This window comes from Zootoca vivipara, chromosome 1 (assembly GCF_965207765.1).
Source record: "Zootoca vivipara chromosome 1, rZooViv2.hap1.1, whole genome shotgun sequence".
Taxonomy (NCBI): Eukaryota; Metazoa; Chordata; class Lepidosauria; order Squamata; family Lacertidae; genus Zootoca; species Zootoca vivipara.
In genome coordinates, this window is record NC_142582.1 from 83,873,623 (window position 1) to 83,894,794 (window position 21,172).

Below are 21,172 nucleotides of genomic sequence, written 5' to 3' on the forward strand. Positions count from 1 at the left end.
TTTGTTGCATAAAATAGAATAGCAGAGGATTCTCTAGTGTGCCAAATTAAATCTGAATCCCCTTTGCAGTTGACCGCTATTTTATCTAGTTCTTTCCTCCTGATCTTCTTAGCTGCCAACGCATAGAGTGCTACTTTATAACTTACAAAGTCATCAGTATCTCTCAGCAGCCATTTCACCCTTTCCACCCTATTCAAGTGAGTGCCATTCGGAAACAGGGGTTTTATGAATCGGTCTCTTGGATCTATATATAAGGGTACTGCAATAAATAGTGGCACAGGTCCTCCACACAGGGTTGCTCACAAGGACAAAGTCTTTCTTCATAATGTACTTTGCTGTAGCGTCCACCCAACGCATCGATTGGCATCGATTGGAATCGTAATTCTGTAAAACCTATTCTAAGCATGGCAAGTGGGAGCTTTGACAGGTAACTGGCCCGGGTATGCTCCGTTTTTATAAGTGGGAACCATGGCAAGCTCTTGGTGGAAGCCATCATGGTTAGACCCCTTTCTGCATCGGACCTAAAGAGACAATCTCTTAAGTGCCTCTTGTCCATCTACATAGTCACCTGAAAATCTTGTAATTGGTATTGGGACAAGAGGTGTTGGATACCGTCCTTCCAACATATTTTCATATTTCTTCAGGAAGTTCAAATGAAGTGGCTGTTAACTGTAGCTGGTGTTGTGGGAGAAGTGCTACTTTCATGGACTGATCAAAATCCAAGTCCTCATATGAAGTTTTCAAAAATAGATGAGCCAGAGGCTTCCTGAGAGATTTTTTGCAGTGATACATAATGAATGCCTAAAGCTTTTAGCTCAAGTGTAAACTCAAGGCAAGCATACAGCATGGATAAGAGACAAGAGAGAAACATGCATCCCAGGGGAAGTTCTCAAGCTTCTTTCTGCATAGAGATTATTTTTCATGTTATATTTTTATAAGGAATGTTGCAGTTGAATTGGATATGTTGCATCAAGCATCAGGCTGTGTCGTGCTTCACAGCCCCCAAAGCTGTTGTTCTAGCAGTTGATCTTTGCAAGGTTGTGTTAAAAAAAAAAACACTGCACACTGCTTGGAAGACTTAGAAATGAGCTTGCTGCAAAATACCCCTAAAGCAATTTCACTTGCTGCTTGATAAAATAGTGGGGTCTGTGGTGTATATTTGAATTTTGGAAGGCTACAAAAGAGTATAAATCAGTCTTGGTGTACCCACAAGAAATTCTTTTGTATTATGAATCTGTCCCTTCCTCTCTCTCTCTCCGCCCACATTGCAACAAAGGTAGGGGGGGGGAGAGAACTCAGTATTGCTTGATCTAATTTTTAGTGAGGACCAAACTGGCCCCAGTGGGAACTTTCCTCTCATTCTAAATAGCAGGTTCAGGTGATTAATGCACTCATCCCCCTGGCTGCAGTCCCAGTCCTGTTCCCCCAAGCCAGCAGCTAGACAAGGGCAGACTACGTGATGAGTTTCATGTTTAGCTTGATCCTCAAAACATTCCAGTAGGCAAGTCACGGTATTATTTGCAGATACAGATGAGGAGATGAGGCTGAGAAAGTCTTCTCCCATACCTTTGGATAATGAAGCTGCGGGTGGTCTTTTTCTCCGTGTGAGAGTGTGGTTATTGTTATTGTTTGTTACTATGTTATGTTTTGTGTGTTTCTTTATTGTAAACCGCCCCGTGGTCCTTGGATGAAGGACAGTATAGACATTTCATAAATAATAGTAATAATTTGCCCAGTGACTCTGGGGCAGAAACTCTATGTCAGGCATCCCCAAACTGTGACCCTCCAGATGTTTTGGCCTACAACTCCCATGATCCCTATCTAACAGGACCAGTGGTTGGGGAAGATAGGAATTGTAGTCCAAAACATCTGGAGGGCTGAAGTTTGGGGATGCCTGGTCTATGTCAAAGTGATGGGGGCAGAGAGGCCAGAGAGCAGGGGATTTTAAGTCAGTTGGTATGATCAACAGTGAATCCATCTGATCAGCTGAATGGTTTGTAAAGTAGAGCCTTGCAGTTTTGCTGTCTGGCATGTCCCTGGATGTTTTGTTGATCTATGGATTTAGCAGATTTCTTATGGTGTAGCTGTAGATTTCCTTTGCATGCTGAGGACAAATTCCTCACTCAGCTCGATTTATCGTTTTGATTATTTTGAGAGATTCTGTCCCAGCTGTTTGCTGTAGATATACAGTGATTTGTCTGCCTTTCTCTTTCTCTCTTTCAGTTCTTCATGTTTATTTTGCTAATCTTCCTGGCAGAACTCTCAGCTGCGATCCTGGCTTTTATCTTTAGAGAAAATGTAAGTATTACAATGTCAGCATGGCACCCTGCAGATTTTGGTTCAGGTGGACTTCAAGTTAGAAGGTTATAAGCTTGCTGAGTTGATATCTGTTAGTATGGCAGTGGGGCCATCATTCCCATTATTACTCCTGGTCTGAACAGTATGCAGTCACTTGTTGAATGCAAGCAAAAGAAACTTGTGTCAAGTAGATGGTTTATGTGTAGAGGAGATAACATGCTCCCCAAAGGTTTCCAGAGTTAAGGAGCTTATGCAGGCTCATACTTAAAAAAAATTCATCCTCATTAAAATTGAATTAGCTTTAGTTTCATAGATCAGAGACAAAATTAATAGTTCGAGAGGTTAAAGGCACATAGCTCACAGCAGGACAGAAAGAGGTAAATTCATCATAAGTTATTTCATTGTGCCAGGATGAGGAATCTGTAATATGTATGTTTTTCCAAGACTGCAGTGCAATGCTTATCTTTCCAGTACCACCTGTACTGAAAACACAGCTTTAAATCAGCTCAGATAGACCACACATTCCTTTAACAAAACTGCTATCATATTTAGACTGTCATTTTTCTCTTCTCTAGGGGATGGACTAAGCTGATGCCCCATCACAAGTCCATTCCATCTTTATTTGTGTGAGTTTTTCAAAAGAATGCACACAAAAATCTACATTTGAAATGTATGCATTTCTTATGTAAAACACACACTTTTTACTTGTATGTATTTTCAATGCATGTTCCTCATAAAATATGTATTATGTATGCATATTGTCCATTAAACCCATATTTTTGTGCATACCTTCTGCTTACCAAAACTGAATTGCAAAATCCAACTGCAAGCAAGTTCAGGAGTGCAAATTTACCCACAGTTCTCTGTGATGCAAAACAAAATACAAAAAGACAACTACACATTCCTAAACAAAGGGATTGGTGGGTTTTGCTTTTACATTTGTGTGGGGGGGTCCTCAGTTGGGGGTGGGAGACTTGGAGCAATGACCAAAGCTTCCTAGGAACACCCACTTCCTTAGGAACTCTCCTGTAAGTGTTGACTTGCAAAATAGGCAGACATGAGATACTTCTCCTTTTTTAGCTTTCACCTGTTTTCTTGTTGCAGTTGTGAACACAGGAAACCCACATTTACACCTTACATAGCCTAAGTTAGCTGGGGTGTCCTGTGTGACTTCTGTTGCTTTTGTCCATTGTTCTATTTGGCCATTTCAATTTCCTGCAACATTTTTACTTTGCTTTTGTATTTTGCTTTGCATTTATTTGGCTGTTTTCTGGCACAAATCTGCAGAACTCATTTCTCTCTCTGTGTGTGTGGTGTTTTTTTAAAGAAGAGCTAAAGATAGAGACATTTAGCAAATAAACCTGTGTGAATGGCAGAAAAACAAAGTATTCACTAATAGGGTGAGAATGAGAATGACACAAAGGAGCCTGTGGACAGAAACTTTGGCATAGTAACTCAATGCTCTATAAACACAGGGCTTGCTTTTAATTCCCCCTGTGTTTAAGGAAGTACCGGTAGGTGGTTTGATTTTAAAAAAAACATTGCAAGCCCCAAGAGCCCATTGTGTTCTGCAGTAAGCTGCAGTGTAAGCTTCCAAGAGGCATTTTGGTTCACTGCTGTGGGAGCTTGAATAATGGTGTGTCTGAAACATATACCTTTCACTTGAGGTACAAGAAAACGTAAGATTTCCCCTGCCCATGTAGAAACATACATATACCTGCATATATAATTTTATTTGGATGCCACCTTTCCACAGTTCAAACCATGCTCAAGGTTGCTTACCACATGAAAAAAATACATAACTACAACATAACAAAAGTAGTCATAATAAACATTTTTTAAAAAAATGCACAACTCAACCAAACCATTTCCACATAAATCACAAGGGCTAAAATAAAGATACAAAAATGAACAGCGATAACCCCCCAACCACAACACCCTCTTCCAAACAAGACCCTAGCCTAAGAGTCTGTACAGCAACCTCAGCTTTTGTAGTTGGAGTCAGTCAGGACCCCGTCAGGGCAGATGGGAAAAGGCCTGTGTGAGTATTAAACTTTCCATTCTAGTCACTCTTCATTTTTCTCTGCCCTTTCTGATATCAACTGTATGATTCGCAGTGTTACCAATGAGCTCATTCTTCTGTTACTTTATTCTGCCCATATCACCTCTCCCTGCCTCCCTCTTAGATTCTTTCCTTCCAAGATACTGTACAAGTTTTGGCCCATCTCTCTCAAGGACTTTGCAAATTCTGCAGCTCCCTGTTGCTAATTTATTGCTTTCTTAACACCCTTTGTGATGGCTAAATAATTGTTACTAACAATAATGACACATACTGTAGTAACATTATTACTAAGCTTTCTACCATCAGTTTGGTGCTTTTTTAATATATGCAGATTTAGGAAGTTGTTGTTGCAGGTTTATGTGACTGATTAAACACATAAATTTGGAAAGGCTCAGTTGTAAAGCAACTACAGAAAGTCCCAGTTTCAATCCTTGGAATCTCTAGGTAGAAGTAGACATTCCTGCTTGAAACCCTGAAAAGTTGCTGGTCTGACTCAGTGTAAGGCAGCTTCCTATGTTTCTATGGACTGTGGAAGTGAATTGCACACATTACTTACGTTGTACAGTGGTCACAATGAAATCCAGGCTGAAATCCAGTAGCTTGATCTTGTGCAAAAAAAATCAAAAAAAATTCCTTCAGTAGCACCTTAAAGACCAACTAAGTTTTTATTTTGGTATGAGCTTTCGTGTGCATGCACACTTCTTCAGATACACGAAAGCTCATACCAAAATAAAAACTTAGTTGGTCTTTAAGGTGCTACTGAAGGAATTTTTTTTTTATTTTACTTCGATCCAGACCAACACGGCTACCTACCTGTAACCAAAAAAAATCAAGATTGTGGTGGTGTATCTCCAACAGGGCTCAGATCTGTATCTTTATTTCATTTTGCAGTTGGAACCCACTTCCAGTATTCAATACTTCTAATTGTTTGTCAGAACAGCCCTGAGAACCTTGGACCTACTCCCCACCCACAAATATTCCCAGTTCTTTGTTCCATCTGGCAAGTTGTCTCTTGATGTCCATAATCTCTCCTGTCCTCCAGCTGTGCATTGCTCTGAGGCTTCTCTTGACCCTCCAGAGCAGGCATCCCCAAACTTCGGCCCTCCAGATGTTTTGGACTACAATTCCCATCTTCCCCGACCACTGGTCCTGTTAGCTAGGGATCATGGGAGTTGTAGGCCAAAACATCTGGAGGGCCGCAGTTTGGGGATGCCTGCTCCAGAGCATATTTGGGGAGGACATGGAAAGAAAGGCGCTCATTGCACTAGTGCGAATCATTGAGCTGGCTTCTGCTAGCACAACAATTTAGTTGAACAAGAACCCTAGGGGCTTTTTTACTCCAAAGTGGAGTTCACATTCTATTGCTTATATCCTCTTGTGTTTGGGTGCCAATGCTATCAGGGACATGTGTTATTACCTCTGTTTCCATGGGTTTATTTCCTTAAACAATACAGTGGTACCTCAGGTTATAGAGACTCCGGTTACAAACTCAGCTAACCAGGAAGTGGTTGCTCCAGGTTAGGAACTTTGCCCCAGGATAAGAATGGAAATCGTGCACCAGCAGCACAGCGGCAGCAGGAGGCTGAGGCCCCATTAACGAAAGTGTGCCTCAGGCATAGCTGCCAAGTTATCCCTTTTTTAAAGGGATTTTCCCTTATGCTGAATAGGCTTCCTCGCGAGAAAAGGGAAAACTTGGCAGCTATGGCCTCAGGTTAAGAACTGTTTCAGGTTAAGAACAGACCTCTGGAACGAATTAAGTTCTTAACCCGAGGTACCACTGTATGTACTTTGCTTTGTGACTTAGAGAAAAACGTATTTCCTTTCCTTTCAAGATCTTCAAGATCTTTACCTGTAGTAATATATTGCAGTATTTCAGTTGGTTGCTCCCGTTAATGAATCTGTTGAAAGCAGAACAATCTTCTTCTTCTTCTTCTTCTTCTTCTTCTTCTTCTTCTTCTTCTTCTTCTTCTTCTTCTTTAAAGCGTTTTAATGGTTTGACAGGACTAATTGTAGTTTGTGTTTTATACAGAAGAAATTAATGAGGGAGCAAGTATAGAGTAACCTTGCAGCAGACTTAACAAGGATTTAACATCAGTTTAATTTTTCCCAAAGAGACTATGTTTTCACCATTATTATTATTTTTAAAAAAGACCTCAAAATAAGTAAAGAAATGAGGTTTAGAAAGTCAATGCTGAAAAAGTCATAGCTGTCCAAAGGTTAGAAGGAAATAATGTCTCTCTTCTCAGCTGGTATTCCCTGCAATTGAACAGAAGGGAAAGAACTGCACTTTGTAAGGAGTTTTAGATACCCTATTTCAAGTAGAACAGGCAGGGAGAAAGCGTAATTTTGTCTTGGTGGCAACAGCTATTGATCTATAAATAGCGACCACTTCCTGGGGATCTGTTGGGGTCTGGTCAATACAGCTCTTGTTTTCTGAATTTGTTGACTTCTTTCAGGACAGCGCAAATAGAAGACCTCACACATAGTAGAGGGAAACCACACACTTGCACAAGCTGTTACGCTACACATTTAGGTATCACCAGTCCAGGTGTGCATGTTTTTTCTTTCTGTGTGCCTATGAACAATGGGGATATGCTTTCCTGTGATTGTACAGTGTTTTTGAGCATGTTGCAGCATTAAGGGAGGGAAACCAAAAGAATAGACTATGGGTGTGGCTGTGCAAACTACCCTAAGTTTTCAACATATGCCTGTACTTGGCTGGGTGGGTGTGACACTTTATGACTGCAAGGAGCCTCACTGAGCATTCTGAGAAGCATATTCTAGAATTGTTGTATTTTTCTTTTTTTAAAAAAAAATATTTTATTAATTTTCCAATTAAAACCAATTATATCACATTCATTATTTCAAATTATACACATATATATATCAATCAAACCGAATGTTATGCCAAATCGTCTAAAGAGTTTTTTATTTGGGTTCCCATGCTTCAAGAAATTGGGGATTCCTCGCAACCGTCCACTGCCATCTTTTTTCTAAAGTTCAAATCGTCCTCCAAGTTCATAATAATCCAGATCTTCCCCTTACAGTCACATAGATGTTTTCCACTTTCAACCGATTGTTTCCCAGCTGCTGAGATAAATATCAAACGAGGTTTCACAAATGTTCTTTCTCCTGTGTGGGTTAATCAGTCCAGCCTCCCCATAAATCTTCTTAGTCTGGAGCTCCCTGTTGCGTCGAAGCAGCGCCATCTTAAAAAGCTCAAATCACTTTCGTTTTCTCTCATAGCCATGAAGATTAACGATCTTTATAAAATTTACAGCTTTTCCAGGCAGAAGACCCAAACATCAAACCATAAACTCTTGGTAAATTAATGGATCTCCTTGCCCTATAGCTGAACTTAGCTTCAGGTCGCTGCTCCAATTCAAAGTGCGTCACAGCTCATAAATCCTCCGAACGCGTCCAGGACTTCTTCCGTCCGACTAGGGGGGGGGCTTTTCTCATCGGCAACTCCACATCTTTAAAAAATATGCTCAGTAACAACAGTTTATAAAGTTCAACTCACACAGTCTTTTGCTTCTCTTTCACTCCAAACAAGCCAGGACATCGCGTCTGGGAAGGTACGAAGTAACTCATATGAAGAAAAATAAAACTCCATTCCCTTATCGCTCCGTCCCCATCAATCCTTCTTCCAGATGATATACAGCCTTTAACTCCTCTCCCTCAGCAGCATAGATTTCTCAGCAGTAAACAGCGCTTCTTCCCCTCCTTCTGAAGTATGTCCATAGATTTAAGCCTAATTATCTTCTTTAACCATGGAAATCCCCGCCATGCAGATTAGCGTCCGGGAGTCCTGGCCCTCGTAAGTGCTTTTCAGCCCAAGCTCCCCCCCACTCCATAAACAGTCGGAGTGGGTCTGGGGGCATCGCGGGCCAGCGGCCCCTCTCCGTAACCCCCGGAGAGGGTAGGGGGTTGCCATTTACTCCCCTAGCAACCGCCAAATTCCTTACGAAGGTCAGAGGGATGGAAAACAGGTCCGCCATTCCTGCCGGCGGAAACCGGAACCTCGAATTGTTGTATTTTTCAATGGCTATTGGGGCACACTTGCTGGTCTTTCTGATATTAGCACTGTGGCCAAAGCATCTTCTGCCACTTTGCAAGGGACTATGGAACGCACCACTTAGATCACATAGTCTCCACTGACTCCCCTAAATGTATTGCTGCCCCAAGTAGCCTCTTGTGTTCCCATTGTAGTTGAGCCAGCCCAATCTGCCATATTAGCAGGGATGCTAGCAGGACAAGTAGGACCAGGGCCGTCTTAAGCATATCTGGTGCCCTGGTGCCATGGTGCGAACTTTGTCTCCGCCGCCCCCCCCCCATTTCCGAGCGCGGCTGTCTGTGGGCGTGGCGCGCAGCCCGGCGCCCCCCTCGCAGCCTAGCGGCCTGGCGCACTGCGCCACCCAGCCTTGCCTTAGGGCCAGCCCTGAGTAGGACATGTGCTGCCCATGCTATTCTTAAAGGTATAGTCTATTATATATCTCTTCTGTACATTTAGGATAAAATTGCCAGGGTAGTTTATAATAAAAACAGTATCATAAAAATACATAACATATAATTCAGAAGCAATAAAAGAATCAAATAAGTGCATATCCTTAGAGGGTGAAGCACAGAGATATAAATAGGTCTTTATAGGTAAAGGACCCCTGACCGTTAGGCCCAGCCACAAACAACTCTGGGGTTGCAGTGCTCATCTCGCTTTACTGGCCGAGGGAGCTGACATTTGTCCACAGACAGTTTTTCCGGGTCTTGTGGCCAGCATGACTAAGCCACTTCTGGCGAAACCAGAGCAGCGCACAGAAACGCCGTTTACCTTCCTGCTGGAGTGGTACCTATTTATCTACTTGCAACTGCGTGCTTTTGAACTGCTAGGTTGGCAGGAGCTGGGACCGAACAACGGGCGCTCACCCCATCGCAGGGATTCAAACCACCAACCTTCCGATCGGCAAGCCCTAGGCGCAGTGGTTTAGACCACAGCACCACCCAAAATATCGGTCTTTTCTTTGCTATAAATAGGGTACCATATGCACAGGCTGCATTCAGGTAGGGGGAACCTGGAGAAGAGACTCTGCAGAAGGTTGCATATGATCATAGGAAGCTATCTCATACAGAGTAAGACTCTTGGTCCATGTATCTCAGTATCGTCTACAGTTTAGAATCTATACTGACTGGCAGCAGCTTTCTGGGATTTCAGACAGGGGAGTCTTTTTGGAAATGCTGGGGATTGAACCAGAAACCTATCACATGCAAAGCTGTGGCCTTTCCCCATCAGATGTTGTGGACTACAACTACCATCAGCTCCAGCCAGCATGGCCAGTGGTTGGGGTTGATAGGAGTAGTAGTTCACAACATCTGGAGGGAACCACATGAGCTATCCCTGACCTAGTGACAATACCTTGGTGCACAATGCTTCCTTAAAAACCAGCATAAACCTGTGAGGTGCGAAGGTTTGTTTGGCAGGCAGGGGTGGCCGATTGGCCCAGAATTACCACCTGAACACAGCTGTGTGCCATGTGCACCATCCCTTTGGTTCAGTGTCAATTGTGTGGTGTTGCTACATCAACTAACTGGGTGGATAAATATTCCATAAGATAAATATTTGGAGTGTAATAATGTTTTGGCCTACTGTTACTGAGGCCAAAATATGGTGATGGAGGTAGAAAGTTGAAGGTAATTAGTTGTGCTGAAGTAACAGATCAGAGTGAAAGGATATTGAATATCCTGGCAAGTGTAGAAATTATTTCTTTGAGTGCTGCACCGTTCAGTGTAGATGCAGCCGCACTTCCTTATTAGCTTATTGGCTTGTGAGGTGGTATTATGGTTAATGCTCTGCATAGCCCATCTCCCTCTTGAGACAGATGTAATTGATAGACGCTTCACTGTCTGCCTTATGGTGCACACAACTTTTCCTTGTACAACATCTTGTGTCCAAAGCTCTCGCAACACTATATGGGGTTAAATTATATAGTTAGAGGTAAATAATTAATAGCAGAGGGAAAGGAAGAAATTAAGTACCAACAACAAGGCTTAAGAGAGATGTTATCTGCTGAGATTTGAAATAGGGCAGATTGCAGTGAAGCAGACAGGCAAGGATTCGGTTTCAAATGGCTGAAGCTGTGAGAGGAGAAGATCCTTCCCTTGAATAAAGCTCGGAGGGCTGGAGAAGAGAACTGAGAGGGGAGCAACGAGGGAGAGTCAGCAACAGTTGAGAAGAGTTCACAGTTTAGAGCAGGCATCCCCAAACTGCGGCCCTCCAGATGTTTTGGCCTACAACTCCCATGATCCCTAGCTAACAGGACCAGTGGTCAGGGATGATGGGAATTGTAGTCCAAAACATCTGGAGGGCCGAAGTTTGGGGATGCCTGGTTTAGAGGTTTAAAACAATGTTAAAAACAAACTGGTTTTCAAAGTGAAAGAGCAAAAACCACCTTGAGTCTTATTAAAAATGAAATGAATGGTGAGGCTGAAGACTTGTGATTGTTGATTCACCACCAACACCAACTGTATCTGAAGAAGTGTGCATGCACACGAAAGCTCATACCAAAATAAAAACTTAGTTGGTCTTTAAGGTGCTACTGAAGGAATTTTTTTTATTTTACCAACACCACAGAAAGTGATGTTTTCTCCTCTAAATAGATCACGGGCAAGTCCCATAGTAAGAGACATGTGAAAGGTTGTTCTCTTACAAGTGACAGCACTACAACAATTGCTGCTAGGTGCTATTTGCCACGTGTGAGGCTCATCTAGTAGCAGCTGGAGGCTGTTTTTCCCTCAATAACTTCCATAGCTTACTAAAATACCTCATTAGGAAGATCAGCATATTAAGGTGGTGGGTGTGCTCTCAATTGGAAGAAGATAAACAAGCTTTGTAGTAGCTGTGGAAGGATCCATTCTTCCTACTCTGCTTAGATCAGTCTGGATCCTTTTGAGAGAAATGACCTTCCCCACATCATGTGCCAAGTGTTGCCTTTCAGAAAGCTCACAGTAATACCGGTAGCTATATGCCAGGGTGATGCTTCTCCCAATTCATTTCAGCTTTCATATCAGTAGCAATACCTGCTGAATAACTTTTCTGCTGTTTAACAATTGTTGTTGTTGTTGTTTAGTCGTTTAGTCGTGTCCGACTCTTCGTGACCCCATGGACCATAGCACGCCAGGCACTCCTGTCTTGCACTGCCTCCTGCAGTTTGGTCAGACTCATGTTCGTAGCTTCGAGAACACTGTCCAACCATCTTGTCCTCTGTCGTCCCCTTCTCCTAGTGCCCTCAATCTTTCCCAACATCAGGGTCTTTTCCAAGTATTCTTCTCTTCTCATGAGGTGGCCAAAGTATTGGAGCCTCAGCTTCACGATCTGTCCTTCCAGGGTGCACTCAGGGCTGATTTCCTTAAGAATGGATAGGTTTGATCTTCTTGCAGTCCATGGGACTCTCAAGAGTCTCCTCCAGCACCATAATTCAAAAGCATCAATTCTTCGGCGATCAGCCTTCTTTATGGTCCAGCTCTCACTTCCATACATCACTACTGGGAAAACCATAGCTTTAACTATACGGACCTTTGTCGGCAAGGTGATGTCTCTGCTTTTTAAGATGCTGTCTAGGTTTGTCATTGCTTTTCTCCCAAGAAGCAGGCGTCTTTTAATTTTGTGACTGCTGTCACCATCTGCAGTGATCAAGGAGCCCAAGAAAGTAAAATCTCTCACTGCCTCCATTTCTTCCCCTTCTATTTGCCAGGAGGTGATGGGACCAGTGGCCATGATCTTGGTTTTTTTGATGTTGAGCTTCAGACCATATTTTGCGCTCTCCTCTTTCACCCTCATTAAAAGGTTCTTTAATTCCTCCTCGCTTTCTGCCATCAAGGTTGTGTCATCTGCATATCTGAGGTTGTTGATATTTCTTCCAGCAATCTTAATTCCGGTTTGGGATTCATCTAGTCCAGCCTTTCGCATGATGAATTCTGCATATAAGTTAAATAAGCAGGGAGACAATATACAACTTTGTCGTACTCCTTTCCCAATTTTGAACCAATCAGTTGTTCCATATCCAGTTCTAACTGTAGCTTCTTGTCCCACAAAGAGATTTCTCAGGAGACAGATGAGGTGATCAGGCACTCCCATTTCTTTAAGAACTTGCCATAGTTTGCTGTGGTCGACACAGTCAAAGGCTTTTGCATAGTCAATGAAGCAGAAGTAGACGTTTTTCTGGAACTCTCTAGCTTTCTCCATAATCCAGCGCATGTTTGCTATTTGGTCTCTGGTTCCTCTGCCCTTTCGATATCCAGCTTGCACTTCTGGGAGTTCTCGGTCCACATACTGCCTAAGCCTGCCTTGTAGAATTTTAAGCATAACCTTGCTAGCGTGTGAAATGAGCGCAATTGTGCGGTAGTTGGAGCATTCTTTGGCACTGCCCTTCTTTGGAATTGGGATGTAGACTGATCTTCTCCAATCCTCTGGCCATTGCTGAGTTTTCCAAACTTGCTGGCATATTGGGTGTAGCACCTTAACAGCATCATCTTTTAAAATTTTAAACAGTTCAGCTGGAATATCATCACTTCCACTGGCCTTGTTATTAGCAGTGCTTTCTAAGGCCCATTTGACTTCACTCTCCAAGATGCTTAACAATTATACTCCTTTCCCAATTTTGAACCAATCAGTTGTTCCATATCCAGTTCCATATCCTCGTTTAACAATTATACGAGGTCAAGTTCATATTGGGACTGGCAGCAGTTCTTTTTTTCTTGTCATTTCAAAATTTACCTGTTCTTATAGTTGGGAGAGAAGCTGCTTTCTTTATCACCTCCTCTCTTCACCCCCTTCCTTCCTTCTATAATATAGGAGCATCCCAAGCACAAGGGGAGTTTTGGGATGGGGAGGAAATGAGAAGATGGGGAGGGAGATTTTTCTCCCTGCTACAGCAGCAGGCAGTTAAGGAGGTGGGTGGAGGATCCTATTTTCTCCCTGGGCCCCCAAGCAGTTCTTTTTCAGCTCAGTTTGCATACCAATCTCGAGGGAGGTCTGCTTGGAATAAAAGTACACAATCCAAGAGTGCCAAATTTGTATGCTGACATAGGTAATTATGAGACTCACAGCATCACTACAGAATGCTGCATCTATTAATTCAAGTACAGTGGTACCTCTACTTACAAATTTAATGCGTTCCAAATGCACATTCGTAAGTCGGAAAAAATTGTAAGTAGAATCCCATAGGACTGCATTGGGAGAAAAAATTCGTAAGTTGAAGCAACCCTATCTAAAAATTCGTAAGTAGAAAAAATCCTATCTAAACCGCATCCAAGATGGCGGACGGAGCTCCATTCGTAAGTAGAAACATTCGTAAGTAGAGTTACTCGTAAGTAGAGGTACCACTGTATTTTTATGCAGTGAGGACAGGACACAGAGAAACCTTCGCAGCCTAACACAAACCTCTAATAAAGGAGAGAAACAGTGCTTGGTCAGTGCTACTGGTTTTAGACTGCTTTGTTTTATGGATTTCTTTTAACACTGAAAATAAGCCGTGTGACTTTTGTTATTAACTGCCTACCCCCCACCCCCCCCACCCCCACCTTTGTCCAGATACTTGGAATAAAGCAAAATGTTATAGTAGTGAAAGGAAGGAGTTTCTTTTCTGGCCAATAAGCACAATCCCAGTGCTGTGCTTTGTTTTAGGTCAAATCTCATAAAAATCACAAACACAAACCTCAAACATTTCCTTTGGGATCACGCCTGTCAAAATAAAGGTTTCACTTTATATTCAAATGACTCTTTTGTTTCAGAACTGGTCAAAGGAAGCCAATTGGGACTATTACCAACTGTAATATTAGTTTCAAAGTCTGCACTTAGGAAACAGACAAGCATCAATAAAAAGTCTGGGCGGCTGTCTCCGCAGGATGGGAGCCTGGGCGGGTAAATTATGCAAAAGAAGGGAAGGGAAACACAATGCTGGAGCACATGGAGTGGCACCTTCTAACCCTGAGGCCCCTGACGGTGCCGCATTATTTCCCCGGGGAGAATCTCCATCCGGCATGACTAATAGGCATTTCCACTCGAAGGGAACCTGGCCTCTTCACATTGGAGTTGCTGGAGGTGTAGCTTCAACAAGCCCTCTGCAAGTTCTGTGAGGTCTGCAGGATTTCCATTAATTTTAGTAATAAAGTTCCAGGGAAAACAATATAAAAAGTAAAATGACCCCCCCCAGTGTGTTGGTAGCACATGTTGTATTACTGAGAACTTGTTAAGTCTTAACTGTAAAGTGCTCGTTCTGCTTAAATGCTGAAGAAGCGTCAGAATGCTATATGTGTGCATGTGTTTTCACCTACCTGGTTAAAATTTGTTCTGCTATACTTCTGGCATGACTAAGGGCTCATCCACACTTTGAACTGCTGCTTCCCCCCAGGAAAACCTGTGGTTTAGCGCTGAATCAGAACAGACAAGTTTTCTGCAGATTGCCCTTGGTTCCGATTTAGCACCAAAGACTGAGTTTGCCATGGGAAAGTGGCAGGACTAAGGCAATAATGCTTGGACCCGTGCCTAGAAGCCACAAGACAAGCCGAAAACCCATTGGGTCCTTGCTTGTACAGGACAAACGGATCTGTGAATGAGCGCTAAGAGGGATCTAGAAAGATGGTTCTAGCAGTGACCACGGAGGGTACTCTTATGTTCAAGCAGCTTTCAGCAAATTGCCATCATTTCAATTGAGATTCTTCTCAGTGTATTCCCAGCCTTTATAGGAGGGAAGTGGCCTGAACTGGTATTCAATTTTCTGTTTTTTTGGGGGGGTTTTTGCAGTTGTCATTCACCATGACAGTTGAAGATGCAATTAACAAACGGTTATGAGCATTGAACATGTACAGAGTTCTTTTTAAAATGCTTTTTAAAGAATTTTTTATGTTTTTATCTTCTTTGGGGTGGTAGGTGGGAGGGATTTTTAGTTGGGTGTGGGAATCTGTTAAATTTTAGTGTATTTGTAATTTTTATTGTTTTTGGTTTTATTGTTTTATTGTGTTTGGGGTGGTAGGTGGGAGGGATTTTTAGTTGGGTGTGGGAATCTGTTAAATTTTAGTGTATTTGTAATTTTTATTGTTTTTGGTTTTATTGTTGTCTTTTTTGTGTTCTTCTTTTGTTGAGTTCTTTGCTGTTTTTTACAGAGGTTTTATTTTGTTTTTAAGGGGAGGGGTCAGGGCTGCCCGGGAGGGGGTCGCAGCAAGCAAAATGGCTGGGGCAGATTCCACAGGGGGGGTGCACTGGAACAACCGATCTCAGTGGTCACGGGTAGGAGGAGGAGTTACGCTAAGACCAGACCATGTCATTACCGAGGAGGCAGACTTATTCGTTGTCTGAGGACTATCCCTGCCTCCAGGTCTGGTCCTGACCGGACGGATATTGGAATAGGCAAGGGATACCCACATGACCTGAAGGTGCTGCTGTGCAATGCCAGGTCGATGATGAATAAGACCACCGCCATTCACGACCTGATTGTGGATGGAGGATTTGACCTGGCATGTGTGACAGAGACCTGGTTGGAGGAAGCCGATGGGCCCGTTCTTGGCGCTGCTTGCCCACCAGGTTTCTCTTATGCACAGCAACCCAGGCCATCTGGGCGGGGAGAGGGGGTTGCAGTGATTTTTAGGAAGTCATTAGTTTGCACCAGGCGTCCTATTGGGAAGACCCAGTTCTCTGAGTGCATGTTCTGGAAGTTGGGCAATAGAGGCAGTACAGGATTCCTTTTGGTGTACCGACCTCCCCGCTGCACCAAGGATTCCCTGCCCGAGCTGCTTCAGGTCGTGTCGGATGTGCTCCTGGAGACACCTAGCTTGGTTGTCTTAGGGGATTTTAACATCCATGCCGACACGACCTTACAAGGAGCCGCTCGGGACTTCGTGGAAAGCATGGCCACCATGGGGCTGTCCCTGAATAAGTCTGGCCCAACTCATAGCCGCGGACATGCCTTGGACTTGGTGTTTACCTCTATGGATGTTGGTGATCTGACATTAAGTAAAAGCGAAACAAAAGAAGTGCCATGGTCAGATCACTTTCTGGTGCAACTGGACTTCTCCGCAACCCTTCCCCTCTGCAGGGAGGTGGGACCGATTCGGATGGTCCGCCCCCGCTACTTAATGGATCCAATTGGCTTCCAAAGAGTGGTAGGGGATGTTTTATCCCATGTCGATGGCCTTTCAGCTGATTCCCTGGTGGCCCGCTGGAATGCGGAATTAACCAGCGCTATTGACTGTCTGGCTCCGAAGCGCCCTCTCAGATTGCATGGAGCCCGGACAGCCCCGTGGTTTTCCCCGGCGCTGAGGGCAATGAAACAGTCGTTGAGACGGCTAGAGCGCCGGTGGCGGAAAACTCATTTTGAATCAGACCGGACACGGGCTAGAGCTCAACTTCGAGCCTACCAAGTGGCAATGGCGATGGCAAAGAGGACCTTCTTCACCGTCTCCATCGCATCTGCAGAAAACAGCAGCAGGAGACTCTTCCAGGTGGTTCGCAATTTAGCGGAACCACCTGCTCCATCCGGGCCCAGTACGGGCCACATGATCTCCTGCAATGATTTTGCAAAGTTTTTTGCAGATAAAGTCGCTCAGATTCGGGAAGAGGTAGACTCCACCGTGGGAGCAGGGCCGGGGCGGGGGAGTGCTAGAGTCCTGTCTAGTCAAGTTTTGTGGGATCAATTTCAATCTGTTACCTCCGAGGATGTGGACAGGCTGCTTAGACGAATGAAACCAACCACCTGTCTCCTTGATCCTTGCCCATCCTGGCTTATAAAAGCTAGCCAGGAAGGGCTGGGCGATGGGCTTCGCGGGTTGGTAAATGCTTCTCTCCATGAGGGAGCCTTCCCAGACCCGCTGAAAGAGGCGGTTATTAAACCGCTTCTTAAAAAACCATCTTTAGAGCCGGTCAATATGGCCAACTATCGCCCAGTCTCAAATCTTCCATTCTTGGGCAAGGTGATTGAGCGAGTGGTTGCGGAACAACTCCAGGCACGCCTGGAAGAAGCGGACCATTTGGATCCCTTCCAGTCAGGATTCAGGCCTCATCATGGGACTGAAACTGCCTTGGTCGCACTGGTTGATGATCTCCGGCGGGCTAGGGACAAAGGTAAGAGCTGTTTCCTTGTTCTGCTGGATCTCTCAGCGGCTTTTGACACCATCGACCATAACATCCTTCTGGACCGTCTAGAGGGCTTGGGAGCTGGGGGCACTGTCATGCAGTGGTTCCGCTCCTTCCTCCTGGGCCGTGTTCAGAAAGTGGTGGTGGGGGATGAGTGTTCAGACCCCTGGGCTCTCACTTGTGGGGTGCCTCAGGGTTCTGTCCTCTCCCCCATGCTTTTTAACATCTATATGCAGCCGCTGGGAGAGATCATCAGGGGGTTTGGGCTGGGTGTCCATCAGTATGCTGATGATACCCAGCTCTACCTCTCTTTTAAATCAGAACCAGTGAAGGCGGTGAAGGTCCTGTGTGAGTGCTTGGAGGCGGTTGGAGGATGGATGGCGGCTAACAGACTGAGATTGAATCCTGACAAGACAGAAGTACTGTTTGTGGGGGACAGGAGGCGGGCGGGTGTGGAGGACTCCCTGGTCCTGAATGGGGTAACTGTGCCCCTGAAAGACCAGGTGCGCAGCCTGGGAGTCATTTTAGACTCACAGCTGTCCATGGAGGCACAGGTCAACTCCGTGTCCAGGGCAGCTGTTTATCAGCTCCATCTGGTACGCAGGCTGAGTCCCTACCTGCCCACTGACTGTCTCTCCAGAGTGGTGCATGCTCTAGTTATCTCTCGCTTGGACTACTGCAATGCGATCTACGTGGGGCTACCTTTGAAGGTGACCCGGAAACTACAACTAATCCAGAATGCGGCAGCTAGACTGGTGACTGGGAGCGGCCGCCGAGATCACATAACACCGGTCCTAAAAGACCTACATTGGCTCCCAGTACGTTTCCGAGCACAATTCAAAGTGTTGGTGTTGACCTTTAAAGCCCTAAACGGCCTCGGTCCGGTATACCTGAAGGAGCGTCTCCACCCCCATCATTCTGCCCGGACACTGAGGTCCAGCTCCGAGGGCCTTCTGGCGGTTCCCTCATTACGAGAAGCCAAGTTACAGGGAACCAGGCAGAGGGCCTTCTCGGTAGTGGCACCCACCCTGTGGAATGCCCTCCCACTAGAGGTCAAAGAGAACAATTACCAGACCTTTAGAAGGCATCTCAAGGCAGCCCTGTTTAGGGAAGCTTTTAATGTTTGATGGATTTCTGTATTTTAGAATTTCTGTTTTTTTGGAAGCCGCCCAGAGTGGCTGGGGGAACCCGGCCAGATGGGCGGGGTATAAATAATAAATTATTATTATTATTATTATTATTATTATTATTATTATTATTATTATTATTACAGTGTTAAAGTATAATTACTGACTGTAAAACTGGAGAAGCAGTGGAATGAGACAACACTGGGGTTGTTCACACACAGAGCTAAACCATGGTGTAGCACTACATGAATGAGGCTCGGCAAGCCTGAGCTAAGCATAGAGTTCACACCCTTGCCCCTTTTCTCTCCTCCTCCTGAGTGGCTGGAAGGAATGCTTCTGTCTAGTTCAGATGTACTTTTAAAGTTCATTTACAGTTTTGACCAGGCCTTCTGGTTCAAATGCGACACCAAAGCTGAGATTACTTTAAACTGAAACGAAACTTGACAGACATCTCCCTCTTGGCTTTGGAGGAAGAGATGGGAGTGCATGAAAAAAGTACAGTATTTCTCCAGGGTTTCCCAACATTACCTGGGATCTTTGCATGCAGAGCATAAGCTCCACCACTGAACTGAAGTCTTTTCTCTCAAATTATTAGGTGGGAGGAGTGAGTAAACTTCAAGGGAATACAAAGCCCCCTCATGCCATGGCGTTTTCTATCCCAGCTCAGAATAAAGGATATAGATCACCTATCAATTTATTAGCAAGCATCTCTTGTGCTGGCTATGTTTAGCCTGGAGAAGAGAAGGTCAAGGGGTGATATGATAGCCATGTTCAAATACTGTATATAAAAGGATGTCATATAGAAGAGGGTGAAAGGCTGTTTTCTGCTGCTCCAGAGAAGCGGACACGGACTAATGGATTCAAGCTACAAGAAAGAAGATTCCACCTAAACATTAGGAAGAACAGTAAGAGCTGTTCGACAGTGGAATTTGCTGCCAAGGAGTGTGGTGGAGTCTCCTTCTTTGGAGGTCTTTAAGCGGAGACTTGACAGCCATCTGTCAGGAATGCTTTGATGGTGTTTCTTGCTTGGCAGGGGGTTGGACTGGATGGCCCTTGTGGTCTCTTCCAACTCTATGATTCTATCCGAGACCCATGTGGAATTAGCACCCCATCTCAGTCACAAAAATTAAGACGACCTTGTAAGGTTAATCTATGATGTGCTCAGAGCATTGGCAGCATCTAAGCACTGCTAGCCACTATATTTCTGCACTTTGAATAACAGGCATGAATCATTTCTCGTTTTGCTTCATTCTATATGTTGCAGTTGACCAGAGAGTTTTTTACAAAGGAACTGAAGAAGCACTATCAAGGCAACAATGACTCCGACGTCTTCTCTTCCACCTGGAACTCGGTCATGATCACAGTGAGTAGTAGCTTGCCTAGTGCATCACTGCAGATGGACCCTGAGCCCTAATGAATTATCACTAGTCACCTTTAAGTAGCCTTACAAAGCCTAGACAGATATGTATGGTATGTAATACAATGGCCAAGACGTAAAATGTAATGACTCCCATCCATTTGTTGGGGAGAAAACGGATGGCAGACAAAATGCCACTCCCAATTTCTTCACAAACAGCTGGTTGGTATTTCTGGTTTCTTTTACACGTGTGCAGCTGCATCAGCCTAGTGGATTGTCTGCAATCAAGCCTGATTCCATGCCCTATCTCAGGGGTAAGGAATGTGGCTCTTGAGACACCATTGGGCTTCAACTCCCATAAGACCCAGCCAGCATGGCTAATGGCCAGGGATTATGGGAATTGTAGTCCAGCAACACCTGGAGGGCAACAGGTGGCCCACCCCTGCTCTTCCTGGATCCTGGTGAATTTGAAATGCTTTTCTAATAGTCCTCTGCAACTGATGTGACAATAGGTTGTGATGGCTTTCATTTTAGCATTATATTATTAAGAAGACAGGGAGACTAACCATAATGCTTGTCCATTAGTTCTGAAGATCGTCAAATATTAATCTCATCCTCCCATCAGTCAGGCACCAACAGTATTTAATTACTTAAAATAAAAATAAACCGAGGGTCCTTCTGTACATTACATTTGGCTGTGCCAAAGGAGCATCGGCTACAGGAAGATTTGGGCAGATAGGCAGGCAGGAGAGGATGTTTTATTCTACTGGATAAATCACATTGACCACTATCCATAAAACTAATTACAACAACGAGAAACATTTTCATTCTGTGTTAAGGCAAGGGTTGTAGTTTTCCTTTCTATCTGTCTTAAACTCCCAGGGAAGCTGTTCCACTGTTTTAAAAGCAATATTGAGATGTGTGTATATTCTGTGTCAAGGCAACCTACATTCTGCACCAAGAGAGGCTGAATTATGCAGTAGAAGCCATGTGGATTTTACATCCACGTTTGCTCATTTTGCAGAATGACTTTTTCTTGCTTAATTATGAGAAAGAGCAAATAACTATCCAGGGCACTAAAGACTGAGCACTGGAAACTCCCCTGAGCCAACTTTGATCTTTGAAGATTGCGCCATATGTTACACCCACAGTTTCAAGCTTGCCTTCGCAATCCTAATGGCTAGTCACAAGCGTTTTTGAAAAGGGTG

At 44.2% G+C, this 21,172-nt stretch overlaps 1 protein-coding gene across 6 annotated transcripts in view; it reads left to right on the top strand.

The window, feature by feature from the left end:
• Positions 1-21,172, top strand: part of TSPAN18 (tetraspanin 18) — a 163,674-nt gene that overhangs the window by 134,979 nt on the left and 7,523 nt on the right. For all 6 annotated transcript variants that reach the window (XM_035115886.3, XM_035115880.3, XM_035115894.3 and 3 more), the window contains 2 exons: positions 2,224-2,298; positions 19,872-19,970. In XM_035115886.3, the coding sequence (XP_034971777.1) occupies positions 2,224-2,298; positions 19,872-19,970 (174 nt within the window). The remainder of the gene's footprint in view (positions 1-2,223; positions 2,299-19,871; positions 19,971-21,172) is intronic.